The sequence below is a fragment of the Charadrius vociferus genome, unplaced genomic scaffold (genome assembly GCF_000708025.1).
Source record: "Charadrius vociferus isolate BGI_N301 unplaced genomic scaffold, ASM70802v2 scaffold32, whole genome shotgun sequence".
Lineage (NCBI taxonomy): Eukaryota > Metazoa > Chordata > Aves > Charadriiformes > Charadriidae > Charadrius > Charadrius vociferus.
The window spans coordinates 8,992,642-9,007,864 of NW_009647856.1; the positions used below are offsets into that span (position 1 = coordinate 8,992,642).

At 42.2% G+C, this 15,223-nt stretch overlaps 1 protein-coding gene across 1 annotated transcript in view; it reads right to left on the reverse strand.

The window, feature by feature from the left end:
• The window catches only part of TAF3 (TAF3 RNA polymerase II, TATA box binding protein (TBP)-associated factor, 140kDa), a 109,008-nt gene that overhangs the window by 17,900 nt on the left and 75,885 nt on the right, over nucleotides 1–15,223 (reverse strand). Inside the window, exons 2-3 of the mRNA XM_009882956.1 lie at nucleotides 9,317–11,127; nucleotides 4,014–4,096 (exon numbers count right to left, since the gene is read on the reverse strand). Coding sequence (XP_009881258.1) covers nucleotides 4,014–4,096; nucleotides 9,317–11,127 — 1,894 coding nt within the window. The remainder of the gene's footprint in view (nucleotides 1–4,013; nucleotides 4,097–9,316; nucleotides 11,128–15,223) is intronic.

Genomic DNA, 15,223 nt, shown 5'->3' on the forward strand with positions numbered 1-15,223 from the left:
ATTTTATCTGACATATGAAAAATTACAGCACATACTCTTGCTGAAGTTTATGTCAACTGTGGTGGTAGTTGGAATGTCAACACGTTGCCCATAGATATGCTTTTTAAAAACTTAGGTGTATGAAAAATGATTGTGTTTAGGAAAAATAACTAGACGAAGAGGAACCATGATGCAATTGAATAGAAGTATTCAATTCTGCCCATCATTTGCAGTTGATTTAAAATTTAGAAGTCTATAGTAGCTGTGGTTTTTTATTTTGTTTTGTTTTGTTTTGTTAAAAAAAGATAGTATCTCTAGTTCCTTCCTGTACTAACTCAGTTAGCAATCTACCTTGATAACACTGGAGTGAAAAAAAAAAAACAGTGAAAACCCCTTCAAACATATCATCCAAATCATATCTAAAAAGGTGGTCATAAATATTTTAGAACCCAAGCAAACTAATAAGAGCTAGGCCCATTAAGGATAAGATCTTTTACAACAAATTAAATAAAACAATTTATTGAAGCCTGGACTTGAGATAAACTAGATTTACTCGCTGACCTTTTATTCATTTAAAGAACAAAATTAGCTCTAATTGCATTAGAATGGAATCCAGTAAATTTCTTCTAATGTGGCATCCATGCACGTATTGCTGTAATTGTTTACAACTAAGATGGAAATGCTTTGATTATAATCTACTTTCTTCTTGGTTTACTGTGCAGTTAAAACACTTACAAAAAAACCTGAAGTGGAACAGTTTTTCCAATATTGGCTTCTCCGTTCTTCAGTAACAGTACATTTTCATGTCTATTAACCTAACGTTATTAATAGCAGTTTCTTTTGAACTGATGTGTGCTGTAAGAATATTTGCACACCAGATAAGCTTGAACGTAGAGATCACTTTGAGTCTAGAAGCAATACATACCTGTATTCACAGGAACAAGAAAGGAGGAGATTTTTCTGCCACTGCCATCACTGCTTTAGATGTTGGTTCAAGCAGAGGAGCCAAGAAGCAAAATAATAAACCGTTTGCTACACTGCAAAGGCATTTTCCTCACTATTGCTGCATTATTTGAGTGAACCTGTGTTGCTGCTGTTGTGCTGTGTTTATGGTGTGCCGTGAATCTCCATTTCAATCCGCATCAATTGAACATTTTTTCTTCAGACACCTGAAAGACTTCGTGGCCTCACCAATATCTGTATGTACTTCCATTAAAAGCAATGTTTTACGTGAAGTTCCCCCCAAACAAACCAACCTCCAGTTGAATAGGTACTTAAGTACTTCCAAAAGCCTCCAGACAGCTCTTCTCCTTAAGAGAGGAAATTGAAATAACTCATTAGCCCATCTAGTTTTTACTCATCGAATTCTATGAACCTACAAAAACTTTTCCCATACCTTTCCACAGCCATTCATGGTATTTTCAAACAATCCCATGCTAGGAAACTCCAGAGATACGCTAATTGAAACATAACATTTCTACATGGTAATTACCAGATATTCAGTTCTTCATTATCAGCACAGATGAAACATAAGTTTAACTTTTCTTTAACATAACACAGCACAAAAGCATAGCTTTCGTTTCTGCCTGTTATGAGCTACTTAAAGGTTGATGGTCTTTTCAACTAGTAACTTCAAATAGAGGTTCCAGAGGCTTCTGGTATTACTTCAGAGGTCCAAGCCTTACACAGCCATGTGATGCTTTGCCCTCAGAGCCACACCAGTCTTTTTCATAACGATCACAACACATGAAAATTAAAATACGCTCTGAGTTCAGGCTGAATATTAATTGTTCAGGATGCAAGCAAAAGTATTCTTCAGAGCAGGACAGCTCTACCGCGAGCCCTGCCGCGTTAGACACCAGATTAACATGCGACACAAAACTTCCCAGAACCATGTCGCACAAACTGTATTTACTTGTGTAACGGCAGATTTCTTTCCGGATCTTGCTTTGGAAAACTATGGCAAATCCTAAAAGCTATTACAAAGCTCCTTAAGTTCTTGTTTGCCATCAGCCAGAAGGTGCAACTGGGTGATACGGCCATTACACCGCGACAACGTGAGGGTGCCGGTATGGTGGGCAGTGAGGGGAGATATTTAAGGTAGAAAAGGGAAACCAGTAAGCAACTAGAGGTGGAATACTAATGACTCAAACCTCGTTTGGTTATGCAGCCTAAACCAATCTCAAGGATGACTGTCACGTGGAGAAGATGAAGTTCCCCTTGTAGGCCCAGTACAGATGCTGCAGAGAGCTGGAGCTCAACCACTTTTTAGCATGTCCTACCCGCTACCTCCAGGACTCCCCTGCCCCTGAACATCTTGGCCTTGGTGTTTAATTCTCTCCTATTTCGTCTAGAAGCTTTGAGCTACGTCAGCTTTGTGTAATTCCCATCCTGGAGTCCGGGTTTAAACTCTAAACTCTGCTGTGCTAAGGGTCACAACACCTGAAGTCCTCAGATGGTGGTCACCATTCCACTAAGGATGCACAAAGGAAACTGGGATAGAAGCGAGTTTCCCAAAAGGCCATAAAACAGGATGTCAGTATCTCTGACCCACTACTGGCTGGAAGGGCTGACGATGACGTACCCATGATTTGTAACACGCAGATGGAGTTTGAAGTCCCTTCGTAAAATGTGTGTGGGTACGAGAAAGATTGGGGTGAGGTAAGATGGGAAGCAAAGTTAACTCTTTGGTGCTAAAACATGGCTTCAGAACTTAAATTTAGAAGTCCTGCCTTGGAAATATGACTAAATTTTCCCCATGTAAACACTTGTGCAGACCTTGAAAAAAGAGGAGTTTAAAAATATCCATAGCTCCTCAAGGAGGAAAATGAATTTGTGGTCTTTGAAGGGAGAGTCTGTCCATCCATGAACATTCAAACCTGCACAGCAGGACAGACAACTGTTCTGAGAAAGCAGGAGCTTGTGTACAGCAATCTGAGGCACACAAATTTTAAGTTACACTCAAATATTGTGAAAGGAAGAAAGCAGAAACAGTTGAAAAGCAGGAAAAAGTCCTGATATTTGAGGTGGGGGTGTCCCATAGAAACCAAGAAGTCCCATAGCAACTTCAAACCAGTAAAAGTCAGTTACCTACTGGGGAGGAGTAGGACAGCACAGAAAGAGAGAGTAATCGTCAAAGATGCCAATTAACTTATAAAGCAGAAAAATTATCAATAAGGAGATTTAGTTCATAATGGCTACAAAAGACAAACAACTACATTAGTAATATTTAATGTGATGAATGGAAAGGAAAAATCTGTTTGGTGCTCCTGTTCACCATCAGACATGGAAGCGTGCTCTGCACCATTAAAAACAACATGAAAAACCTGATTACAAGAAACCCTTCACATACATCAGGAGACCAGCCTAAAAAGCCCAGTGACGCGTGGTTTCCCCAGCCTCTCCAGCCACCTGTTTATGCTGTATGATCTCAGCTTAGGGATCATCCTATTTACGCTCGTACGGTACAAAGTAACTATTATTTGTACAACAGCACCCGATAATTAGGGGAGCTAATGAACCAACATTTGAAATGCGTTAGGTACACTCATGAATAATCATCAACAGTTATAATAAAACAAATGCATATGAAGGAGTTTCCACTGTTATGTTTTAAAGCATAAAACAACTGTTAGCTGAAGAGCGTTATGAAACTTCGCTGTCGGTTACACTAGGGATAACCATCCATTATGGAAACCCCATTAGAAGTCACTGGAGGCAGCATATGAGTCTAGATGGAGTCTTGTAATCCATACCCTAGAAAGGCATGGAGTGGGAAATAACAGTAGGATGGATGGAAGAGGATGGGTCCCACTTGGAGAGTACAGGAAAAAGGGAAAAATGTCCAAAAAGTTTCAAACGTTAAGCATTCTGCTTGGTTTTCATTAGAATGGTCAAAAGATGTCATAGCTGCACGAGTATCATTTGCTGCTAATTTTTAAGTGTTTCCCACCGAAAATAAAAGAGCTACCACAGGTGACAGAGGATGAACTGTGGTAAGCATACACCTTGCGGATGGATTTATTCGTACTTACATCTTGTCTTGGCCTGCACCCACTCTTAATGTCAGCCGAGGAATAACCGGTGATGGAGCTGGAACAACTGGTTCCACCTTTATCTGTATGAGGGAACACAATCATCAATCAAAGACTGCAAGCAGACTCCCAAAATATATTAATTACATGAAAGCACTGATGGAGTTAACCAAACAGAGTGTGTTGGCTTAATGAGCAGACCTATGACACACTGATCACTACTCTCTCACGCTTCGTGCTGTGGCATGGATGGTCAGAGTCTGTTGGGTGGTCCCAGCCATAGCAAATCAGAAATATGAATTCTGGGCTAAAAAAATCAACTTGCATTTGTACCTGCTCATACACTTTGTTAACAAGTCTTCCCAATTTAGTATTTTTCTAGAGACACAACCCCCCCCAGTATATTTCTAAACAATGACACGAAATGCTTTGACCGTAGTACTCAAACTTGATAGGCACTCACTGGTGTTTGCACTTTTTTCTGAGATTTAAATTCAATTATTTCCCAGGTTCACCACATAAATGTACTGCGGCCCTCTTGAATCAAAATTAGACACAGAGGAAACAAATAAACCCCAAGCACCAACACTGAATACTTTATGAAAGTGATATCCACATAGGTGTAACAGAACCACTGCTTTTTAGTGCAATTAGGTGGAGGTTTCCAATGGCGATTTTTCAAATGGCCCGGTTTCCAACCTCAGTACCTGGTGGAGTTCAGACCACTTGAATATCTCCTTAAACTCTTTGAACCAGTATCTGCCAAAATTACCAACTTCCACTGAGCTTGTACTTTGCAAAACCTGTACAGAATCACCTCAGATTTTACAGCTGACACTGTAATGAGTCTCTGTACAGAAGTTGCTCAACTTATAACCATGTATATGATAAGTGTATATATCTATATATCTATAGAAAGAGAGGGAGACTGATCTTATTTTAGCCACACGTGTCATTGTATTTAATAAAACAACCACTTAGCTGAATCTGGTCCAGGAACTTAGAGAGACAAAAATATTACGCGTACACTAAATGGAAACCCGAGCAACTCTCAGGGGGAGAAATCTGTTTTAAAAGGCTTTCATAAAGAAAGGGAGGGCAAACAATCATCTCAAAGCACAGAAAGCAGGGCATGAGACAGCAGGCCAGAGTGGGAGGACTCAATTAGGACTTACGTTGAGGAATGGTAATGACAAAGTCCCGTGCCACGCACCTTGCCCAAAGAATCGGACCTGCTCATTTGGAGATGTCTACTCCAGAGAGAGAAGCACCGCAGCCCGTGCAGTATTTCTGTGTTGACAGAATTAACTATGTTTTTCAGTAAAGCTCTCCATGGATATGTATTAGCCTACTACACAGGTCTCTCTCTATTCTTTTGTTTCTATAGCGCATTTTTTTTTTGTTATGTCACTCCCCTGGAGAGTTGCAAGAGTTTTTTTTTTCCTCTGGAGCTCCTAATGCCTGGAACAATTTCACTGCCACTTTCCATAGTTAAGTCTCTAAACTGCTTTCCCGGCACCTTAACCTGTAGCATCATCCACTGAATAGAGACACGGAACTGAACCCTGGGTACCAGAGGCTCAGGTACATGCCTTAGATTATCTTACCTCTTCTCCTGCAGGTTTGCCATTCTGTAGCACTTATTTCAAATACAAAACTTCCAAGGACAAGCATTGCTACTTAGCTTCCCGCACACAGCACAGACAGATACCCATGTCATCCATCCTCTGTACTAAGGTCTTTTGTATTACTATTTGTATACCACCAAGATGTCCTAAAAAATGGTGGTGTGGGCTCATGTGGCAGAAGAAAAGCACATAAACCACTTCTTTATGCTCAGATACCAACATTGCAGCCTGCCCTGAGAGGAAAACGGCTCCATGACAATCCTAAATCTTATCCTTTGATACGAGAGGAGAGGAAGCATCTTTCTGCAACACGGGTTTGTGTGACTGGAGAAGAGGGAAAATTAAGGAGCATTCACAGCCATATCCTGCACATCCTGGTTTTCCTCTACATCGACGACAGGATTTTGATTCACAAGGGCAGTTTACTTTGGGGCAGCTCTGCTCCGATGCAAGGATGGCTCCATTTCTCGTGAAGCAGTTCCTCAACTACTTTAGTTTACGGCTCTGTGTATTAAGGTTAGCTGAAACTGGGTCAGCAGCTGCTTCGTGAGCTGCTCAGTCACTCCTACAGCACGCCCGGTAATCTGCATCGCGGAAAGTGGGGTGTAACTGCTTCAACTGTCTGCTTTTGGTTTGGTACTGCGTGCAAGGCAGAGCCCCAGCTCACTGCCTCCGCTTCTGGCTCCAAGGGCAGCAGCCCAACACTTACTGCGGAGCAGGGAGCTGCAGGCAAGCCCTACGCAAAAGCTCCTCTTCCTCAGTCCCACCACCGAACACTTCTAGCACGCAGCCTTTAGCTTCTGCTTTCTGCCATTCATGCCGAGTACTGGTTGCTGTTCTGTGTCTTCCAGCAGCTCTGGGCAAAATTACAGGGAAAACTTGATAAAAAGTTTCAATTCCCCAACAGAATGGGATGCACACTTAGAATCATAGAATTGTTAAGGTTGGAAGGGACCTTTAAGATCATCAAGTCCAACCATTAACCTGACCTGACAAAACCACTTCTAAACCATGTCCCCAAGTACCACATCTACCCTTTTTTTAAACACCTCCAGGGATGGCGAATCCACCACCTCCCTGGGCAGCCTATTCCAATGTTTGATAACCCTTTCAGTGAAAAATTTTTTCCTAATATCCAATCTAAACCTCGTCTGACATAACTTGAACCCATTTCTTAGGTAATAACTACAACTACAACTCAAAAATGGAAATACTACCGTTGACTCACTCTTTTGTTTGAGTGGACCGACATTAGAAATAGCAATCTGGTTATTTTCTACTGGCAGCGGGAGCTGAAGCTGCAGTTAACCCACGAACTCATCCTTCAGGCTGCGCTGCTGCCGCCGCAGTGGCGGCACCGTGGAAGGTCACGCGTCCCAGCGGTGACTTGATCGTTTGCTCTTGCAGCGCAACTGCCGGCTAAATAAGTCATTGTGTGATCTAAAAGCTAAATTAAGGAAACATGTACTTTTAGGGGTTAAAACGGAAGAGCAGCATTCTGGAGTAATACTGGGAATTGGGGCCAGCAGAAGAGCATTTACAGTGGATTACTAAGCTTCCCAAATCACCAAAGAGGTAAAGTCCAGCAATATAAGACTCCTTTGTAGCTAACTAAAAATACATTGTCAGTGGATTTGTCCAGTTTTATGTATAAGCAATACTTCTTTCACCTGAACTAATACTAGTAGTCATATAAGCCCCTTATTGCCATGTGCTGCATTTTTTTTGCTAATCTTCAAGGATTTAGCTTCTTTGCCACATACCTCAGGGCACCAACTGATAAAGCTCTAACTCTCCATTTTTCCAGGACACCAGCAGTGCGGCCTTGCAAAAAATGAAAATCGCTCAAGAGATTTAAAGGGGAAATTTATTTTTAAAATCCTGACTTGCAGCAAAGAGGTGGATTTAAAAAAAGCTTATCTATCAAGAATCAGTTTAAATTTTAATTCTATCTGGGGACTCTTTCATGCATTCTAGCTTTAAAGTTTATCTTTTGACAGGGACTTTTTGCCAAGGTAACGGGCAGCTTTGTCAATTTAATTTGTCCAAGTTTTTATTACTGTTGAACTCCTTTTCCTAATATATATATGTTCAGTCTATACCACACCGTTACCAGTTTGTGTTTGTGCATCTGTTATGTTGCTCTAAAGCAAACTAGATAAAGAGATTTGCAGAAGAAATGCAAAATTCAATGTATGAAAACCAAGCAACTCACTGTCTCTATTTCATATACACACGTATTTAACTTAAAAAGAAACCTCTGCAGAAATTCTCAGTGAAATACTGACAAAACATCTCAGGCGTGAGGGGCAGACAGACAAAACGAGGAATCTGTGAAAGTGTTGCTGCAGTCTAAAACCAGACAGTAAATTAACATGGACAACTGGACCACCACCCTGTCAATCACTGACTTGTCCACAGCAGACAAACGTTAGTTCTCCAGATCACCCAGATTCTGCACTGAAAAACCATTTGTCAATGTAAAATATATGTCAAGTTTTGAAATCAGCAGTTTGTTTCAAGTCCATCAGATAGCACAACAGGGTACGGTGGCAAAAAAGAAAAGTGAGGATGTCCCAAATCTGAGCTTGTAGGAACTGAGTATTACACTCAAAGCAGGAGGTAAAGAGCATCTTGGTAAAACCAGAACTTATATAGTGCTTCCTAATGCCAAGGATAGAGGTTCAGGAAATCCTGTATCCAAGGTTATCACATATGAAGACAATCTCCTCCTTTTCTTCTTTTTCCTTCTTTTTTTTTTCTTTTTATTACATGAACAATTTAATGCATATGATAAGGTGACGTGACAAAAAATAAGAGCAAACCCTGAATTAGGGGAGCCGTTTCTAATGGGATTTCAAATCTGATAACATGCAAATATGCTGGTTTCATTTCTTAAATATATTCTCAAGATTAGGTGATATTAGAAAGAAGAAATTATCTTTGGCTGATGTAAATCAGTAAGTTACAGGAGTGGAAGGAGCTCAATCCACTCGAAAACTAGCTCTGCTCTTCTCTCTCTCAAGCGCAAGACTCAAAATGAAAGGTGACATTTGAACATTTAGACCATATTGTGAAAACAATTTTCTTACTTCAAACAAATTAGAGCAACAAGGGGGAGGTCTTGCTAAGAGAGGATTCAGCAGCTCTTCCGTACACCTGAGATAACTGGTGAAAGTGTTTTTTTGAAAGCAGTCTGCTCCTCATTTCTGTCCACCTGCTAATGTACAGGCTTCTACAAGCTTTGGAACAGCAGACTTTTAGAAACTAAATTTCAAGTTTATATGAAAGGTATATGGTTGCTGGCCCTACTAGTGGAAATCTACAGAACAAAATTTGTGCATTGCAACACTACATCCATTTGGGGTGCGTGTGCTGTTGCTGAGTCCGAGTCCCAGCTTTTCAGAGCAAAAAGTGAGTTGAGGAAAACCAGACAGACAATCTCACATTTCAAATTCACAAAATCGAACTTCCGTTGTTTTCTCTTCCAAAGAGGTGGGACAATCCCTCGAACTCTTGAGGGAAGTCTTCCTTGGAGCTGTCATTTTAAAAAAAATACCAAACCTGTAATCACATATCTTCTCAAAGCTCTTAAACGAGGCTCAGCAGCAAACACAGGAATCCGCGTGCATTTTTCAAGCAAGTATGCCATCTCAACTCATCTAAACAGCTTACCTTTTCATGTTTGTGTTTCTCTTTCTCTTTCTCTTTCTTTTCTCTTTCTTTCCTCTCCTTTTCCTTCTCCTTCTTTTCCTTTTCTTTGTCCTTCTCCCTTTCTTTCTTTTTCTTCTTCTCTTTTTTGTCCTTCTTCTTCTCTTTTGGTTTCTCTTTGTCCTCAAAGAGTTTGTCAGGAAGCATTGGAGACAAGGAAGGTAACATGCTGGGAAGCCTCATGGCAGTTGGTGTGCTGAACAAGGGCAAAGACATTTCTTTGGGAGGTAACACAAGAGGTGCTGATGGAGCTTTTATCTTATCTTCCTTACCCTTATCTTTAAGTTTCTCTTTGTCTTTCTTATCCTTGTCTTTTTTGCCTTTCTCCTTCTCTTTCTTTTTATGTTTTTCTCTCTCTTTTTTGGTATTGCCATCTTTCAACTTTACTTTCGTGTCAGCTTCCTCAAAGTCCTTTAGTTTGAATTTATAGGGATCAAGATCATCATCTTTGAGTAGTTCCTTCCACTGAAATTTCGCTTCCTTGTTTCCTTCCTTGTCTTTATCCTTCTCCTTGTTCTTTTCCTTCTCCTTGTTTTTCTCCTTGTTTTTCTCTTTATCTTTTTCCTTTTGTTTTTCTTTCTTCTTCATTTTTGTCTTCAGCTCCTTTTTCAATTTCTTTTTCACTTCTACCGATGAAGCCAACTTGGTTTTCTCCTCATAGACTTTGAGAAGAGGTTCTGGAGTTGGTGGTGAAGCAGAAGGAGAGGAGAAATAAGTGAAGTTGGTAGGTGGATTAGAAGGTGTCCCCATGTTTGCCTTTCGAATGACTTCATCAATTGAGTCATCCATTGTCCATGAAATGTCTGAACTTGAAGTCCCACCTGAGGGAGGTATTGGAGTTGCTCCTGCTTTATTTGCATTATTGGCAGAAACAGAAGGTTTAGGAGTTGTAGTCTCTGAAATAGAAAGTCTTTTAGGACTGGTAAAAATTTCCCCTTCTGATTCAGAACCGGAGGAAAACTCAAAGGGATCTGGTTCTCGTTCTGCACAGGCACGAGCAATCACAGCATCGATTGAGTCATCAATGGTCTTGTCCATTACTGGTAGTTTCTTAGTCTGGTTTTCAATATTTGGCTTGGTGGCAGGCTCAGGTGGCGTCTGTCCTTGTTTTACTTGAATGTTTTCCTTTCCTATCTTGTCACTTAATGCAGCCAGGGGGGTTCTACTTGGTGTTTCAGGCTTGACAGGTGGTTGGGGAACATGAGCAGGAACCTTTGGACTTTTAGGACTTTTGGGGCTCTTGGCGCGACCCGGTGACTTTTTCTCTTTGGATCCAGTTTTTGGTGAACGTATAGGACTTCCAGTTACCACTGGTGAGGGTGTAGGTTTAGGTGATTTTGTCTTCTGTCCTGGAGAACTTGTTTTGGACTTTGTTTTGGGTACAAACGGCTTTGACTCTAAAGTTTTGGGGGTTGGCACTTGCGATTTTGCAATGGGAGCCAACATCGGCGGTTCTGGTGAAGGAGGGGCTAAGTCTGTATTGTCCTGAACATGAACTGGAGAAAGCATCGGCGGTACTTTTTGAGTATTTATTGAGCTAAGAGGCTCACGTGGTTCCAAAGCTCCGTCCAAGGTGTCCCCTTTAGAAACAGAAAGTTTTGGCCGTTTCACAGGTGGAAATTCCTCAGCATCAGGACTTTCTAACGGTCTCTTGCTCAAGTAGTTCTCATCATTAATCGCCTCGTCCTCTTCCATATCTCCCTCTTCCTCCAGTGGCACCTGCATGGCCTCTGCAGATGTACCTCCATCGGTAGGCACCTGTTCCTCTTCCTCTTCTGTAACAAAGAACATTTTGAAAAAGCATTAGGATAATTAAAAATGTGTTTTACAGAAGCAAGCCTCGGAACAAACGTTCACATGCATCTCAGTCCATAAGAGAGAACCGGCTACCTAACAGCTTCTTACTGGTCTACCTGGAAGGAAAGCATGGCATCTCCTCTGTCTTGCATCAGCCACCATCACAACTGGCAGCTGCCCTCATCCTCATGAGCAAAGGATATGAGGGTAGAACTCACCAATGACAGTAGACCCTGCAGAGCAGGTCCAAAGTGTCAGTTCTACCTAAAAACATCTCGATTATTTCTTACAGCTGTTGTTGGGATTACAGTAACATGAACTTGCTTCATTCATTTGAAATGAAGGGAGAGAGGTTGAAGCGTTTTTTGCTGTAATGAAGTGGACTGCAAAGTACACATCAAAGTACAATTCACTGGAATTCACTCTCTTGCCTATATATCACACAATTTTGACTACAGATTAACTACTAGGAAAATGTCTTCCTAAACCTGGTTTGTTTTTCCTGAAGCAGCACAGTTGGAAGGTTAAGGCAGAGACTTAAGCACCATTCAACCTGCCAGGTTCTGTCTCTTGATACCATCTTAAGAGCTTGCTGCACATGGATGTTATCTGTTGTGATTATATGGGAACACCCCAGAGTTGCGTGTGTGTGTGTTGGTGTGGATCAGGAGCACGCCTTTGAAATGCAGCTCCCAACCATCCACGCTTACTGTTGTTTTGTTTACATCATGGAGCAATCCTGGAGTCCATATGCTGGCTTCCTGTTAAAGTGAACCCAAAAATGAAACGTGCATGGGGCAATCCCAGGCACAAATACAAGCTTGGCAGAGAATGGATCAAGAGCAGCCCTGAGGAGAAGGACCTGGGGGTGCTGACTGATGAGAAGCTCAACATGAGCCAGCAATGTGCAATTGCAGCCCAGAAGGCCAACTGTACCCTGGGCTGCATCAGAAGAAGTGTGACCAGCAGGGCAAGGGAGGTGGTTCTTCTCCTCTACTCTGCTCCGGTGAGATCTCACCTGAAATACTGCATCCAGCTCTGGAGCCCCCAGCATAGGAAAGACATGGACCTGTTGGAGTGGGTCCAGAGGAGGGCCACGAAGATGATCAGAGGTCTGGAGCACCTCTCCTATGAAGACAGGCTGAGAGAGTTGGGGTTGTTCAGCCTGGAGAAGAGAAAGCTCCGGGGAAACCTTATTGCTGCCCTCCAGTCCCTAAAGGGGGCCTATAGGAGAGCTGGGGAAGGACTTTTTACAAGAGCATGTAGTGATAGGACGAGGGGGAAATGGCTTCAAACTGGAAGAGGGGAGATTTAGAATAGATATTAGGAAGAAATTTTTCACTCTGAGGGTGCTGAGGCCCTGGCTCAGGTTGCACAGAGAAGCTGTGGCTGCCCCATCCCTGGAGGTGTTCAAGGCCAGGCTGGATGGGGCTTTGAGCAACCTGGGCTGGTGGGAGGTGTCCCTGCCCATGGCAGAGGGGTTCAAACTACATGATCTTAAAGGTCCCTTCCAACCCAAACCATTCTATGATTCTATGAAATGTTGCCAGAGGAATACACCTAACATGCTCCAGTCATAAGCGGGCGTTTAGGCCCAAACCCCCAGCTTTTGAAAATAACATCAACCTGAAACATGCACAGTGTGGACATCAGGCACCAACTGTTTCAAGCCACTGTGGACACCACCTGTGTGATTGCTCTGCTTTTTTTTGTTTAATAGCAAAGTTACCTGCTGCCTGTGAGGGAGCAGGGTTACATGGCGTGGACATTATGGTGCAGAGAAAGGAGAAAATTCACTTGAGATCTCCCAGCAAACCCATTGCAGGTTTGAGAAGAGGAGAACCTCTGATCTCCCCAACCACAGCCAAGCCCTTTATCCTCTTGGATACACTTCCTCACTTTCAAAATGGAATTACCCAAGCAGCAAAAAGGATTCTTAGTCTGGAATAAGAAGCAGCGCACCAGCATTAACCTGACACATTTATATTTGCTGTAATTATGTCATTATACCTATGCGGGTTAACGTTCCTGTGTAGACAACCTCACTTCACTTTACCCCATGTCTCTGTTCACCCACCTGCAAAAACACGTGACATTTTGTCTAGCAGGAAAGATATCAAGTGCCCTAAGATTCTCACATGAAATACGTAGTAAAAAGCATTTATTATGACAGTGGATAAACCCCAACTTCTTAATGAGCAGGTGGTTTTAAAGGAGCAAACGTTGAGGAACTTGTAACATTACACCAATTAAAGCTTTGTAAGACAGCATCTTTCTGAAATATCTCTTTTCGAGGTGTTTTATTTTCAGGTTTTCTGTGCTGGTGTTTCTCTGCTGTAATGTGTCAATGCTCTGATTTAGGAGAGTTGAGTCAAGAGCCCTGGGCTGCAGCACAAATCTTGCCAGCATCACAAATTAAGTAAAATGAGCTAGCAACTCTGGCTTTTGCCAGGGCCCAGAGGATTTACAGCAGCCAGCCCAGAGAGGAGACTTTGCCTGAGGATAAAGTCTTAGCCTTCCGTGAAAAACAGAAATGTTAGGGAGTTAGGTTTTGCCTGGCTGGGCACTGACATTAAATTTTTTAAACTGCAAAGTTAAGAGTATAACTGAGAAATCACTGTGGATCGAGCCTGCACCTGCTATGGGGGCAAAAAAAACCCCAAACGCTTCCAGATCATGGAAGTCATTTCAACCTCTGTTTAAGCTGTTGTAGAAATCAGCCGCCTTCATCTGCTCAAAACTGTTTTGGGGATGAAGAATTAGCATTCATCAGATGTCACACAGCACTGGCTGCTACTGAGCAATTCCCTCCCAACGCCATTCAGCCTAGTTCGCTACTGAGAGTTTGTTTTCGTTTAAAAATTTAAAGAGCGATAAAATTTAAAACAAACACCAGACTTTAAAATCGGGATTTCGAGTCTTCTGCCTTGGCTACAAGATTCAAACATTAGGAAAGACAGGGTTGGATCATGCAGACTTTGGAGATAGCAACATAAACCATTGTAATATCAAAACAGTCAGTAAAGTGGAAGAGAAACTACTGCAACGAACTGTAAAAAAAATTACATTTGCTAGAGAAATCAGAGCACTTATTTGCTAAAGATTTCTGTCCGGTGTCCGCTTAAACAGCCACTCTGTTACACTGCGTCTCACGGAAGTGCACTGCAGTATTTCATATTTTCCTAGCTCCTTCTCATCCCAAGGTGCTTCTCATGTTTTACCTACTCAGGACTGCTGAAAACCAGCAGCTGCTGGATCAAAGGCGAAAAAACAGTTTCAGAGGAGGGTTGGAGAACAGGGACCGGAGTTTTGTACAATAATAATAAAAAAAAAGAGCATTATTTTTTTGTTAATAAGGCCAAGTAAAGTTTGCACCGGGCCCACGAAGTCTCTGTGATCTTGTGTGGAGGTGCCGGGGAAGGGCAGGAGAGGTTAAAGTGCAGTTTGTAGAGGTGAGACTAGAAATCGGGGTGTCTTGGCTCCAGCTTTCATGCACATTCCTGCAAGCCACAAAGACAACTTAGTAAGGAAGCAGAAGCATTACCATCCCTTTTATACGGACTTGGATTCCCCAAAACATCTGGAAAAAATTGCCTGGGTCAGTCCTGAACAATCCAGGGACTAAGGAAGTTCACGAGCACTTAACTACTGACACACATTCACCACTTTTCAGACATGCTCAGATGACAATCTGGAATCCTATCGTGGTCAAATGAAACCCAAATTTCTCTTGGAACAAGGCCACGGTCTGATCCTCAGCGAGGACTGGTTTGCTGCCAGGCAGCGGCTTTCAAACCTGAGCCACCGCAGCTGTGGCCATGGCAGAAAACAATAAAGCACTTTTTTTTGGGGGGAGGGGCGGTTTTAATTAGAGAAAGTGAAATCTCTGTCTTACGTTCAAGAGCTACAGGCTCTTTTTCCTCCAGAAGGATTCACATGGGCGCAGGAACCAAATACAGGAAAACATCAGTTTTTAAGCGTAATCTGCTTGACTTGGTGATGAGCATTTAAAACCACGCAGCCACTTTTTCACCTTTGTCCATCTCATTCGCTCCCCGGCACTTCTCGGCGCGC